This window comes from Pelophylax lessonae (genome assembly GCF_965119305.1).
Source record: "Pelophylax lessonae genome assembly, chromosome: 3".
Classification (NCBI taxonomy): domain Eukaryota; kingdom Metazoa; phylum Chordata; class Amphibia; order Anura; family Ranidae; genus Pelophylax; species Pelophylax lessonae.
In genome coordinates this window covers 474,995,782-475,009,645 of record NC_138770.1, presented here as the reverse complement: position 1 = coordinate 475,009,645, position 13,864 = coordinate 474,995,782, and the positions used below count along the sequence as shown (strand labels likewise).

Genomic DNA, 13,864 nt, shown 5'->3' with positions numbered 1-13,864 from the left:
CCAGGTGTTGAAGGCTAGAGGATGGTCTGAATCGATGATTCACACGCTGCTGTAAGCTAGTAAATCTACTTCTAGGTAGTTTTATCACGTTTGAAGAGCGTACTTTGCAGATGTGAATCTTTAGGTTTACCCCAGCTTCTTCTCGGTGACTCTGATTTTGGCTTTCCCCCAACGTGTTGTGGAGCAGCGTTTGGCCTCGGGTACAACCGAGGGCCAGGTTCGGCCTTGGCAGTTTCTTTCAGTCTTTTGACTGTTTTTTTTTCTCGGTGGTTCCCGCCTTTGTTCGAGGGGTTTGCCGCTTGGCTTCCCCATTGCCCTCGTGGGATCTCATCTTGGTGCTGTCAGTTCTTCAGTAACCGCTGTTGGAAAATTTTCTTGAGATTCCTCTGCTTTCATGTCCCAGAAGGTGGTCGTCGATGTGGCTTTTTCTTTTGTACGTAGGGTGTCGGGGCTGGCAGCTTGCCTTCTCGTTCACCTTACTTGGTGGTTCACGGAGATAAAGTGGTGCCCCAGCCCTGTCATTTGTTCCTTCTAAAAGTCATTTCTGCTTTTCATTTATATAAGGCATGTGTTACCTTCCTTGTGTCCTAGCCTAAGTACCCTAAAGAGCTTGCCTTACACTCTTTTTAGATGTGGCTCGGGGAATCAGGGTGTACCTGGCAACAACTGAGTCAATCTCAAAATCAGATTCCCTATTTGTCCTTACAGATGGATTCTGTTAGGGGCTTGCCGCGTCTGCTGTGACTATTTCCAGATGGATAGGCAGACAGTGGTGCAGGCCTATTACATTAAAGGTCAGGATCCTCCTTGTTTTATGGTGCATTTTATGAGTGCTTAGTGCCTCTTGGGACTTTTGTCATCAGGCGTCAGTGGTGCAGGTTTGCAAGGTGGCCACCTGGTCGTCCGCACACATTTTCACAAAATTTTTATAGGGTGGATGTGTTGGCATCTGTGGATGCCTCTCTTGGCTGCAAGGGTTTGCAGGCGGCTGTTGGGAGAGGATTAGTCCTCCTTTTGAGGTTTGTATGCTTTTGTCAGATAAGCTCCGGTTGTTCCTGAATGAGCTCCTGGATTACCTGGTTGGCTATGTTTTTTGCCTGTTGGGAATTGTTCTTGCTGTGTTTGTTTCCCACCCCTCATGCTATTACTGCTTTGGGGCGTCCCATTTGACTCATGAAGATATGTCGCTGCGTCAGTCAATGAACGAAAGAGAACTGGATTTTTGTCTCACCGTAAAATCCTTTTCTCTGATCATTGATACACAGCACCCACCCCTCTGTGGAGTCGGGTTATGTATTCTTTTGACACTGCTTTTTACTAAACTGAATCCTAGAAGCTGGAAGTGGGAGTATATCACCTGGGACTGCCTCATGGACGTAGTAAAAGCTCTGTTAACTTATTAACCTTTTTTCCGCCCAGTGTCCTCCTCCTAGGAAGCGCAGCATAACCCATACGACTAATGAAGATATGTCGCTGTGTCCGTCAATGAACATCAGACGAGGATTTTACAGTAAGACAAAAATCCATTTTTTTTTTGTACTTGCCGTAAAATCCATTTCTCTGAGTTAATCGACGGACACAACACCCACCCCTCTATGGAACTCAGATATTTATAATACTGCTTGCTACTAAACTGATTACCTAGAGCAGAGAGGGGGTTATATACCAACTGAGGACAGCCCATGGGGGTAGCAAGGTGTATTTTGTTCTGCCTAGTCCTATTCCTACTGGAGGCAATATACCCCACTAGTTATGACTTATGGAGTTCTGTGTCCGTCAAACTCAGAGAAATGGATTTTACGGTAAGTACAAAAATCCAATTTCTCTTACGTCCTCCGACAGTCGCCGCCCCTTCATATTCGTCACAATAGGGTTATTGACCTTTGCTCCGTAGGAGTGGCTAGACAACAGAATATATAATATCAAAGCTTTTAGCATACCCCACCCCCAGGGGGTGGTCCCCTCAGTCAATACCCTCCTGCTTCCTGCATTCCTACCTCAGTTTAATTTGTCTAGCTCAGGAGTAGGTTAGACGTTTCCTGTGCTGGGGCTTTTCAGTCTCAGCTTCTTTTCTCTTTTTGATTTTATTTGGAGTTTTTTTTCTTTCTTTACTTAGCTGTTTATTTTCAGCTCTAGTTAGGTCTTCTGATGAAGATGATCGTGCGGTGCTGGGTCTCGGGCTGGCCTCCCTGGTTATCCGGGGTTCAGGGCCAGTGGCTTCCCAGCCTGCCATCGAGCGTTCAGCTAGGTTTCCCTGGCAAATATGAACGACCCATCCCTGTCTGCTGCGGGGATGCTGCAGTGAGGTGGCTACCTCACTGGACGCTATGCGGTTTCGCACCGCAATTCCACTGCGTCCTGGCTGCGACTCTCCCTGTCCTTAGTGCAGCGGTTTGATCGCTTGTGCAGGCTCCCCATGCCATCTGGATGGTAAGTGTATTTCTGTGTGGGGACCTGTCTGTCTTGGGTGTCAGTCTGGGACTGTGGGACCCTGCATGTCTGTGCATAATGTTGAGCTCCCTGTCAGTATAGCTGCTCTCTGTGGGCTGCAAGGGGGGGGGGGGCTCTCCTGCTCTGCTCTGTGTAACAGGCTGTGTGACATGCTGTGTAGGACATGATTGTGAGACATGTTGTGGGCATACTGTGCGGCGACCGCTGCTGCGGTCCGCCATTTTTTTGTGACAGTTTTGTGGTGGCCGATCCTGTGTGGTGAGAGCGCCGTTTTGCCGCCAAACGCCGCCATTTTGGCGGCGATCGCGCAGGCCACATGTCAGTGTTTCTGCCTCTACAGCCTCGGCCGGCGGCCATGTTTGTGTAGCCTTACATAGGCTTTATGGGGGCGGTCAGTCTCGCATCACTTCCTTTTGCTCTGAGGACAGCGATCGATGAAGCAGCAGCCTGTGTGACCTCTCCAGGTTTTGCCTTCCATTCCTGTATTCCTTGCCTTTCTATTCCTTGCCTTTCTATTCCTTGCCTTTCTATTCCTTGCCTTTCTATTCCTTGCCTTTCTATTCCTTGCCTTTCTATTCCTTGCCTTTTCTATTCCTTGCCTTTTCTATTCCTTGCCTTTTCTATTCCTTGCCTTTTCTATTCCTTGCCTTTTCTATTCCTTGCCTTTTCTATTCCTTGCCTTTTCTATTCCTTGCCTTTTCTATTCCTTGCCTTTCTATTCCTTGCCTTTCTATTCCTAGCCCGGTGGGTCAGTGTGTTTTGGAGTGCGGTGGGCTGAGATCGCCGCGACCTTAAAGGGGCAGTACTCTTTTTTTTTTTTTTTTTTTTTTCCTAAGTTACTGGGGCATGGATTCTCAGGAAAGCAAGTTTCCTCCCTCCTTGGTAGGGGGCCAGGGGGCTGCTGCTGCTTCCCCCGAGGGGACTGATCTGGCTAGTATTGTGGCTAACCTTGCTGCTCAGGTGCAGATGCTGGTGGCTGATCGAGCCACAAAAAGGCCCAGGGTGTCCATTTCCTCTGATTCAGAGGGCGATGGGGATGCTATGGCTGGAGTGCCCTTCTCAGGGTCTCGTTCTTCTCTAGACCTTGCGGGGTCTGAAGGGGAGGCTGAGGTGGAAGGGGTTGATAATTCTCCCCCTGGCTCTTCTGAAGAGCTTGCACTCATGGATGAGTTGGTTGCTTCTATCAAACAAACGCTGCATTTGGAGGATGAACCATGTCCTCCTGCTTTGATGTCCTCTTATGGGACGCAGAGAAAACGCAAAACGTCGCAGGTTTTTCCTTGCTCTACGGAATTTCAGCGCGCTGTTGAGGAGCAATGGCGCAACATAAAGAAGCCTTTTGCTGTGCCGAGTAGGTTCAAGCTGCGTTATCCTTTTACACCAGCTACTGATGAGCGTTGGTGTGTGCCGCCTCAGGTGGATCACGCGGTGGCGATTTTGAATAAATCCACTGCGATTCCTGCTGAGGATACCCCGGTGTTCCGGGACCCTACGGACAGGAGATTGGAGTCTCTGGCCCGTCACTCTTATACGGTTGCGGGCTCTATGCTGAAGCCTATTTTTGCTTCCATTATGGCAGCCCAGGCTATTGCCGATTGGGCGCAGGTGCTCAGGCGCACTCTGGTGGCTGACTCTGCTTCGCCGTCGACATTGGCTATGGTGGATCAGATTCATCAGGGTGTCATGTATTTGTGTGATGCGGACCTAGATATGGTCCCTTTGGCTGCGCGTCTGCAGAGTGTGGCGGTGTTGAACCGTCGCCTGATCTGGCTGACATGTTGGTCTGTTGACCAATCTTCTCGCAAGACTTTGGCTAATTTCCCTTACGCGGGTTCTCGCCTTTTTGGCGAATCCTTGGATACTCTGATCAAGGGGGTTTCTGGGGGTAAGAGTACTCTTTTGCCCCAGACTCACAAGTCTAAGTTTGTTCGCGGTAAGAAGAATGCTTCGTTTAGACCCTCTCAGGGGTCCTTTCGTGCCTTTCGGTCGCACTATAAGGGTAAGCCCTTCAAGGGACAAGGCTCCCAGAAAAAGCCGTGGGCAGGTAAGCAGAAGTCCGGCCAGTCCGGGTCTGCTGCCCATAACAATGCGGCCTGAAGGGGCGCCCACACCCAGTTCTGGGGTGGGGGGACGTTTGCTCGGTTTTCTTCGACCCTGGCTGGCCCGCGTTCGGGACAGGTGGGTTCAGGAAATCGTTCGATCTGGATACAAGATCGAGTTTCTCTCTCGGCCAGCGGGCAGATTTTTTCCCTCAAATCTTCAGCTGTCTCCGGAGCGCTTGTGGGATCTGCACCTGGCGGTGCAGGACCTGCGGGCTCAGGGAGTGGTGATTCCGGTGCCTCATCGGGACAGATTTCGGGGATTCTATTCAAATCTGTTCACTGTGCCCAGGAAGGAGGGCAAGGTACGTCCGATTCTGGACCTGAAAGCTCTGAACCGCTTTGTGCGGGTTCGCAAGTTCCGCATGGAATCCCTGCGCTCGGTGGCTGCCCTGGTTCCGGGGAATTCATGGCCTCCATCGACTTGAAGGATGCGTACCTTCACATCCCCATTTTCGAGGGTCACCAGCAGTACCTTCGATTTGCCATTGCGGAGGATCACTACCAATTCGTGGCGTTGCCCTTTGGTCTCGCCTCGGCTCCGCGGGTTTTCACCAAGGTGCTTGCGCCGATTCTGGCTTTGTTGAGAGCCCAGGGCATCTCGATCCTGGGGTATCTGGACGACATTCTGGTTCGGTTTGCGACCAGTCAGGGCCTGGTGAACGACCTGTCCGTCACGATGCAGACTCTGCAAGAGTTCGGTTGGACGATAAATTTTCCAAAGTCGACGCTGTGTCCGTCGGTTCGTCTTCCTTACCTGGGAATGATCCTGGACTCTGTTCAGGCGAAGGTCTCTGCCGGAAGACAAGCTCCGGAAGCTTCAAGAAGAAGTCGGGTCCCTCAGGGACGTTCAGTGCTCGTCCCTCCGGACGTGCATGAGGTGTCTGGGACTGATGGTCTCGGCTTTCGAGGCGATACCCTTTGCCCAGTTTCACACGCGGGGTCTCCAAAGGGAGATTCTGGCCAGGTGGAACGGACAACCGCAATCTCTGGATCTCCAGATTTAGTTGAGTAATCGCACCAGAAGGGACCTTCTGTGGTGGCTCCAGTCCCCGGCGGTGTCGGGGGGCAAGTCCTTTCGTCCTTGTCGTGGACGGTGATCACCACGGATACCAGCCTGTCGGTCTGGGGTGGTGTTCTGGGCGTTCTGTCTGCCCAGGGAACTTGGTCGGAGGAGGAGTCCTCCCTTCCGATCAACAGTCTGGAATTGCGAGCAATAAATCTCTGCCTTTGGCGTTGGTCGGACAGGCCACAGCGGTTTGGTTCGGGTGCTGACGGACAAGGCCACAGCGGTGGCCTACATTACATCAACCACCAAGGGGGCACCAGGAGTGCCCGAGCGGCTCGAAGTGGCCGACATTCTGTCTTGGGCCGAGACGCACGTCCCGGCGATATCTGCTGTTCACATTCCGGGGGTGGAAAACTGGCAGGCGGATTATCTGAGCCGCCAGACTCTGGACCAGGGAGAATGGTCCCTTCACCCGGATGTTTTTCTGATGTTGTGCGAGAAGTGGGGGTCCCCAGATGTGGACCTGTTCGCGTCTCGTCTGAACAACAAGGTTCGTGGCAAGAACGCGCGATCCTCGGGCAGACGCCTCAGACGCGTTGGTGGCGCCCTGGCATCCGTATCGTCTGATGTATGCCTTTACACCGATTCAGCTGCTGTCCAGGTTCCTTCGGAGGTTGGCCTCGGAACCGAAAACTGTGATTCTGGTGGCACCAGACTGGCCTCGCCGGTCTTGGTACGCAGACCTCGTGAATCTGGCGGTCGACGCTCCATGGCGTCTGCCTCTTCGAGACGATCTCCTGTCTCAAGGGCCGATATTTCATCCTGCTTTACAGTCGCTGGCTTTGACGGCCTGGCTGTTAAAACCCAGATCCTGAAGGATAGGGGTCTCTCCCCTGAGGTCATTCACACTTTGATTAAGGCTTGAAAGTCCTCTTCGGGGAAGGTTTACTACCGTACTTGGAAGGCCTATTTTGCCTGGTGTGAGTCCAGGGGGTATTCCCCTCGTTCATACTCGGTATCAAGGGTGTTGGCTTTTCTTCAAACGGGCGTGGACCAGCGTTTGGCGTTGGCCACGATTAAGGGTCAGATTTCTGCTCTGGCCGTTCTCTTTCAGCGCCCTGTGGCGTCTAATTCTTTAGTTGGCACCTTTGTTCAAGGGGTGCGGCATCTGGTCTCTCCTAGGAGGGAGCCTTTGCCTCCATGGGACTTGAATCTTGTTCTGTCCGTGTTGCAACATGCTCCCTTTGAAACAATCAGGGAGATCTCGTTGTCTATGTTGTCCAAGAAGGTCGCCTTTTTGGTGGCAATCGCCTCGGCTCGCAGGGTGTCGGAGCTGGCTGCCTTGTCCTGCAGATCTCCGTATTTAGTGGTTCACTTGGATAAGGTGGTCTTGCGTCCTAACCCGTCTTTCCTTCCGAAAAGGATTTCGGAATTTCACCTCAATGAGGACATTGTCTTGCCTTCACTTTGCGCGAAGCCTAAACATCCAAAGGAAGTGGCTTTGCATTCCTTGGATGTTGTTCGGACGATCAGGGTTTACCTGTCATCGACTGAATCCTTTCGCAAGACGGATTCTCTCTTTGTCCTTCCAGAGGGGCCTTGGAAGGGCATGGCGGCGTCGGCCTCTACCATCGCCAAATGGATCAGGCAGGTCATTGAACAGGCCTATGCTTTGAGGGGGAAAGTTCCTCCCATGCCTGTGAAGGCGCACTCTACAAGATCTCTGAGTAAGTCTTGGGCCTGTCATCATCGGGCTTCTGTGGCCCAGGTGTGTAAGGCGGCAACTTGGTCGTCCGTTCACACCTTCTCAAAATTCTACAAGGTGGATGTTCAGGCATCGGCAGATGCTTCCTTTGGCCGTAAAGTTCTTAGTGCGGCAGTGCCTTAGGGTCCTTTGTTTGGGTCCTTGGCTGTTGGGGTATTTTTACCCCTAGGTTACTTGTTCTTTCCTGGGTTGTTGCTCCTGTTCAAGTTTTTTTCATGTTGCCCAGTTGGTTTCCTTCCTTTGGTAAGGTTCTTTTCTCTGATGTGGGTATTGCGTTGCCTTAGGCGCGGCTGCTTTTTTTCCCACCCCTCATGTCTACACTGCTGTGGGACGTCCCTATTGTGACGAATATGAAGGGGCGGCGACTGTCGGAGGACGTAAGAGAAAACTGAATTTTTGTAAAATCTTACCTGTAAAATTCCTTTCTCGGAGTCCTCCGACAGTCGCCGCCCCCACCCCTCTTTTGGGGTTTTGTTTATGTACTCTACTGCTATGCTACTGAAACTGAGGTAGGAATGCAGGAAGCAGGAGGGTATTGACTGAGGGGACCACCCCCTGGGGGTGGGGTATGCTAAAAGCTTTGATATTAACATATTCTGTTGTCTAGCCACTCCTACGGAGCAAAGGTCAATAACCCTATTGTGATGAATATGAAAGGGGCGGCGACTGTCGGAGGACTCAGAGAAAGGAATTTTACAGGTAAGATTTTACAAAAATTCCGTTTTTTTTTTTTGCATTACGCACTGAGTTACTTTGACGCAGTCATGCAACGCTGTACCCAAATAAAACATTTTACATTTTTTTCCCCCACAAATAAGGCTTTATTTTGCTGATATTTGATTGCCACTGCTTTATTTATATATATATATATATATATATATATATATATATATATATATATATATATATATATATATATATATATATATATATATATATATATATATATAATTTTTTTTTTGCACTATAAACACAAAAAGCCAACAATTTTGGGGGGGGGGGGGGACAAATTTATACTTTCTGCTGTAAACCATATACAATAAAAAAAATTTAAAAAATATAAATTTCTTTTATAAATTTAGATCAATATGTATTCTGCTACATGTTTTTTGTAAAAAAAAAAATAAAAATAAAAAAAAAATTCCAATAAGCCTATATAAATTGGTTTGCGCAAAAGTTATAGCGTGTACAAACTTTGGGATATATAATATATTTTTTCATACTAGTAATGGCAGCGATCAGCGACATTTTGTGGGAACCAGTGAAACTGATAGTGTTCAATGCTAAAACTATGCACTGTCACTGTACTAATGACACTGGCTGGGAAGGTGTTAAACATTTAGGGCATTGAAAGGGTTAAATATGTGCCTAGCCTGTGTTTTTTTTTTTTTTTTTTTTTTTGTGAAGTGCTTTTACTAAGGAATGTGATGGATTTTCTTTCCCTGCTTTGATGCATTACATTTTGACCTAAATTTATGAAGAACAATTATTTGCAAAATCTTATAACCGAAACGAAGTGAAACATATTTTTTTTCAAAATTTTTGGTCTGTTTTTGTTTATTTAACAAAAGATGATAAACCACTAAAAGAAAGCTCTATCTGTGTGAAAAACAATCCCATGGTGCTGTTAAATCAGGCACATTTTGATCATTCTTATTACAATGCTGAAGATATAAATTGTAAGTTTGCTGAGCTAGTATTGTTAAAACGGAATTATATGCAGGTGACCAGTGGTGTTGAAGGCCCAGTCCTGTTTTAGGGTTGGTTTTTCCATTTTGACATAGATGGCCTCTTTCTTGCTGTTTTTGTGAACCAGCTGCTTTCTTTTTGTCCAAAATTAAAAACTCCCTTTTCCCTAAGGTTTAGGAAGACTGCTGACCTGAAAAGTTTACACCCACTTGTCAGGCCATCTGTTTAAAATGTTGTTTTTCTCTTCCCAATCCTGCATACAAGTCTTTGCATTGCTCAAGTACAAACTTTTTTGTCTATTGATGGCATTATATGGAGCCATTTTTGTTCAAGCGTCCTCCAGGGTCAGCATCTAGGCTGTGCTGACCCTGGCACAGTCAAATACATTTTCTAGATAGCTGAATATACTAAATAAAATGGATTCAATAATAAAATGGAGAAGATGAAGGAAATATTTCCCATTGACGTTTTTTGGTTCTATTCATATGGTGTATTTGGTAATGACACGCATATTGCTTGTCTTTCAGCTCTCACCTGCTATTCATTGCTGTTCATGAGATTTGCTTATAAGGTGCAGCCCAGAAACTGGCTTCTGTTTGCATGTCACTTTACAAATGAAGGAGCTCAACTCATTCAAGGAACACGACTTATCAAATATAAGTAAGTTTATTCTTCATTATGGTAAATAATCTCCTGTATTGGAAAAGTTGTTTTTTTGTTTTTCTTTCTACAAATAGTTGTGTGCATAATATGGTTCAGGTTAGAATGTGTGTGTGTGTGTGTGTGTATGTATATGTGCATTTTATATATATATATATATATATATATATATATATATATATATATATATATATATATATATATATATATATATATATGAGAGAGAAAGAGCTTTAAAAAAAAATTAAAGAACCGCTTTTTAATCAGAGTATAGCATCAAGTCACTTAAACTCCTGGGATATTTATCTTGCGTAGCAGACAGGGTTGTTGATCAGTTTCAGCTGCTTTGGTGTTATTGAAATTAACAGGTGCACTAGATGGGCAACAATGAGACGACCTCCAAAACAGGAATGGTTTTACAGGTGGAGGCCACTGACATTTTATTTTCCCTGCTCATCTTTTCTGATGGTTTTTCAGTAGTTTTGCATTTGGCTAGGGTCAGTGTCAATTAGGGGTGTCGAAAATAATTGTAGCATCAATTCATCGCGATGCAGCCTTGAACGATTCGAATCTGATGCTGAGGAACAGCCGCAACCTCATCTCGGCTCCCCCCGCCTCTCCAAGGACAACCCTGCTGGCTGCCAGTGCACTCTAAAGTTAAAACAAATTAGTGTCAGGGACTCAGTTTCAGAGACCCTTCCAGTGTGTAAGGGTTAATGTAAACTGATGCCTGATTTTACTTTTTATCTTTTTACTTATTATGTCTCCGGTCTTTTCATTGCCCTCAGTCACGTGCCCTCTGGCCGCTGATCTCCTCCTCCCCACAGGCCGCAGTGCACAAGTGCAGACTAAGGATGAAAAGACCGGGAGATAATAAGGTAATATCACTCAGGCATCAGTTTACATTAACCCTTACACTCTGGAAGGGTCCATGAAACTGAGTCACTGACACTCATTTTGCAAATATGTGCTGAATGTGCTAGTACAGTCCTGATGTGAAAAGTTCTAGTATAAAACCTATATGAACTCACCCAATAAAATATATAAGTGCGAAAAGTAGTGCAAATTGGCAAAAATAAATCCCAATATATAAAACAGTGCAAGTGACAAAGAGAACCTCTAGAAAACATCTAGGGATAATATCAGTAAGAGGTTTTCTATGTCACTTGCACTGTTTTATATATTGTGATTTATTTTTGCCAATTTGCACTACTTTTCGCACTTATATTATATTGGGTGAGTTCATATATGTTTTATACTAGACGTTCTTGCTAGCATCTTTAAACCCTTTGATCTAGTACTTTTCACATCAGGACTGTACTAGCACATTCAGCACATATCTGCAACATTTGCACACTTTTTGCTTATTTTGCACATCATTATGTTAGTAGCGCTGTATCTTTGTATTCATTTATGACCCTTTTATGTGCAGTGATTCACACATTTTGACATAGCTGCTGCGAGTATTCTATTGTATACTAGTGTGCGATTCCACACAGTCGCTCTGATACTTTCACTTTTTTGATTACTGACACTAATTTGTTTTAACTTTAGAGTGCACTGGCAGCCGGCAGGGCTGTCCTGGGAGTGCAGGGGGGGGGGGTGGCTGTTATGTCAGTGGGGGGAGGGGGGGTGTCTGTATAATGTAAATAATGCAGGGCTTGACAAATTTTCTATGAATCTAGGAGCCAGCTAAAAAAGTTAGGAGCCAGTTTTTTTTTTTTTAGCGTGGGTTGTCAGGGCAAGTAATTTGCGTCCCCTAACTCTAACTTACAGCAGAGCGGTCAGTCAATAACTCCAATGTAACGCATTACGTCAAGGTTATGGGCTGGCCAGAAAGAATGACATTAAAAACCTGATATAGGGGAAACTCCTTTTTATGTGAATGCATCATGACTGCGGCATGTAAAATACCCTCATCTGCTACCTATTGTAGCTTAAGGGTGGCTGTTGGTGGGTGGCAAAAACATGTCTTTACAGCACATTTTTACCACTCAAACTGCACATCAAAATAAAGCCTTTGTGACATTTAAATAAAACACAGAAAAGGATGAAAGAAGTATCCCAGCGCTGCTGATCTTCTGTTGCCTCTTTGCAGCTACTTCCTGCCTGTGTGTGTGTGTCACCCTGTGGTGATTGTTGATAATACACAGGGCTTTATCAGAGGACATTAAAAGATAATTTTAAAGCATGCCAGCCTCATCTCCCCTCCTCCACCTCACAGCACACTTAAACAACTTTGCACTATGAGAACAGCGGCTCAGTGTGTCACAGCATGGACACAAAACACACACACAGGCAGCCCCCGTGCTCTATCCTCCACCACAACTCTCCCCCCTCCCTCACCATAGTGACAGTCTGCCTGCAGGGTCAGGTAAAGGCCACACAGGCTGCCGGGTCCCCCTCCTCCTCCTCACTCTTCTCCAAGGTCTGAACTACTGTGCGCTCTGGGGGGAGGAAGGCCAGCCTGATAAGGACGCTACGGACAGCATAGGAGAGCTCAGAGAGCAGCCATTCCGGACCTTACTCTGGCAGAGGAGAGGAGGCCAGCCCCCTCCCCTCTCATGTTACTCACAGCCGGACTTCAGATTACTGCACGGCTCCAGGGAAAACACGGAGACCAGGGAGGGGGAGAGCGGAGCATCAGCTGCCTGTTACTCTGAGCTGTGTGTCCGGGCAGTCAGTCAGAGAGTGGGCTGGCGGCAAATCAGGAGCCAGGACGCGGTTTCTGGTCGCCATGGCGACCTGGCGACCGGGGTTTGTCGAACACTGAAATAATGTATGTCTGTACATTGTTCAGACATTCCTATATGTATGCAGGCCACAACCTGGGTCCAGGAAGTGTCCTTTAAGAGCAAATGAAAATAAAAATGATTCTTTAATTTTTGACTGCTTGATTTTTTTTTTTTTTGATAGTTTTGAAAACCATTGGGCAGTGGGCTGGGCATTGGGCAGTAATTGTGATGAATCAGGGAATCGTATTGAATCGTTGCCTTGATAAACAAATTGAATTGTGAGACGAATGAAGATGCTCAGCCCTAGTGTCAATGCTGGTAACATGAGGTAATACCTGTAACCTATAGAGGTTGCAAAGGCAGTCCAACTCCTCCAGGATGGCACATCAATACGTGCCATTGCCAAAGGGTTTGCTGTCTTTCCCAGCTTCGAGCATGGAGGAAATTCTAGGAGAACTAGACAGGGCCGTAGAAGGTCCTTAACCCATCAGCAGAAGCGGTATGTGTGCCTCTGTGCAAGGAGGAACAGGATGAGCACTGCCAGAGCCCTACAACATCACCTCAAGCAGGCCACTGGTGTGAATGCCTCTGACCAAACAATAAGAAACTGACTTCATGAGGGTGGCCTGAGGACCCATTCTCCTCTATTGGGCCCTGTGCTCACTGGTTGGCCTTGTGGAGCTCGATTGGCATTTGCCATTGAACACCAAAATTGGCAGGTCTGACACTGACGCCCTGAACTTTTCACAGATGAGCTGGTTCACTCTGAGCACATGTGACAGACTTAAAAGGGTCTGCAGAAGCTGTGGAGAAGGTTATGCTGCCTGTAACATCGTTCAGCATGACCAGTTTGGTGGTGGGTCAGTGATGGTCTGGGGAGGCATATCCGTGGAAGGATGCACAGACCTCCATAGGCTAGACAAGAAGGAAGCTTCAAGTTAAGTGTGAGAAAAAAACTCTCTGCCACATCCCTAGAAATGTATAAACAAAGAGAAAATCCCTCATTGGACTTTGAAAGCAGGAAACGGAGTATAAAAGTAAAAAAAAGTTTATTGGGTACAAAACCATAAAATAGTGATAGACCTCACAATAGCTAAGAACAATGAGTACATCATACAATAAATAGTGCTGAAGAACATCTACTAGTCGGAACCCGACTGGATCTCAAATAGAGACCTGCAGAGTAATGGGGTTCACACCAAATCCCAACATTCAGAAAACACGTTTCAGAATAAAACATTCCTCCTTCACTGGGGAGTATGATGAAGACACTATTTTAATCTTTGCATAACAAAAGATGTTAATGTGCATAGAATTAATGAAGTAACAAATTAACATCCAGGTATATTCATTAAAAACATGGAAAACATATACTGACATTGTATGTTATTGTTCAATGACAAAGAATGGCAAACACCTGAGTAGTATGTGCCCCATCGCAGCAGACACTTCCCAA

The 13,864-nt window shown here is 46.6% G+C and overlaps 1 protein-coding gene across 1 annotated transcript in view; it reads left to right on the top strand.

Annotated features, from left to right (window-relative positions):
* MPC1 (mitochondrial pyruvate carrier 1) overlaps positions 1 to 9,677 on the top strand; it is a gene marked incomplete at its 3' end in the record, with an annotated part of 63,103 nt that extends 53,426 nt beyond the window's left edge. Inside the window, exon 4 of the mRNA XM_082252406.1 lies at positions 9,541 to 9,677. Coding sequence (XP_082108532.1) covers positions 9,541 to 9,677 — 137 coding nt within the window. The remainder of the gene's footprint in view (positions 1 to 9,540) is intronic.
* Between the last annotated feature and the right edge of the window lie 4,187 nt (positions 9,678 to 13,864).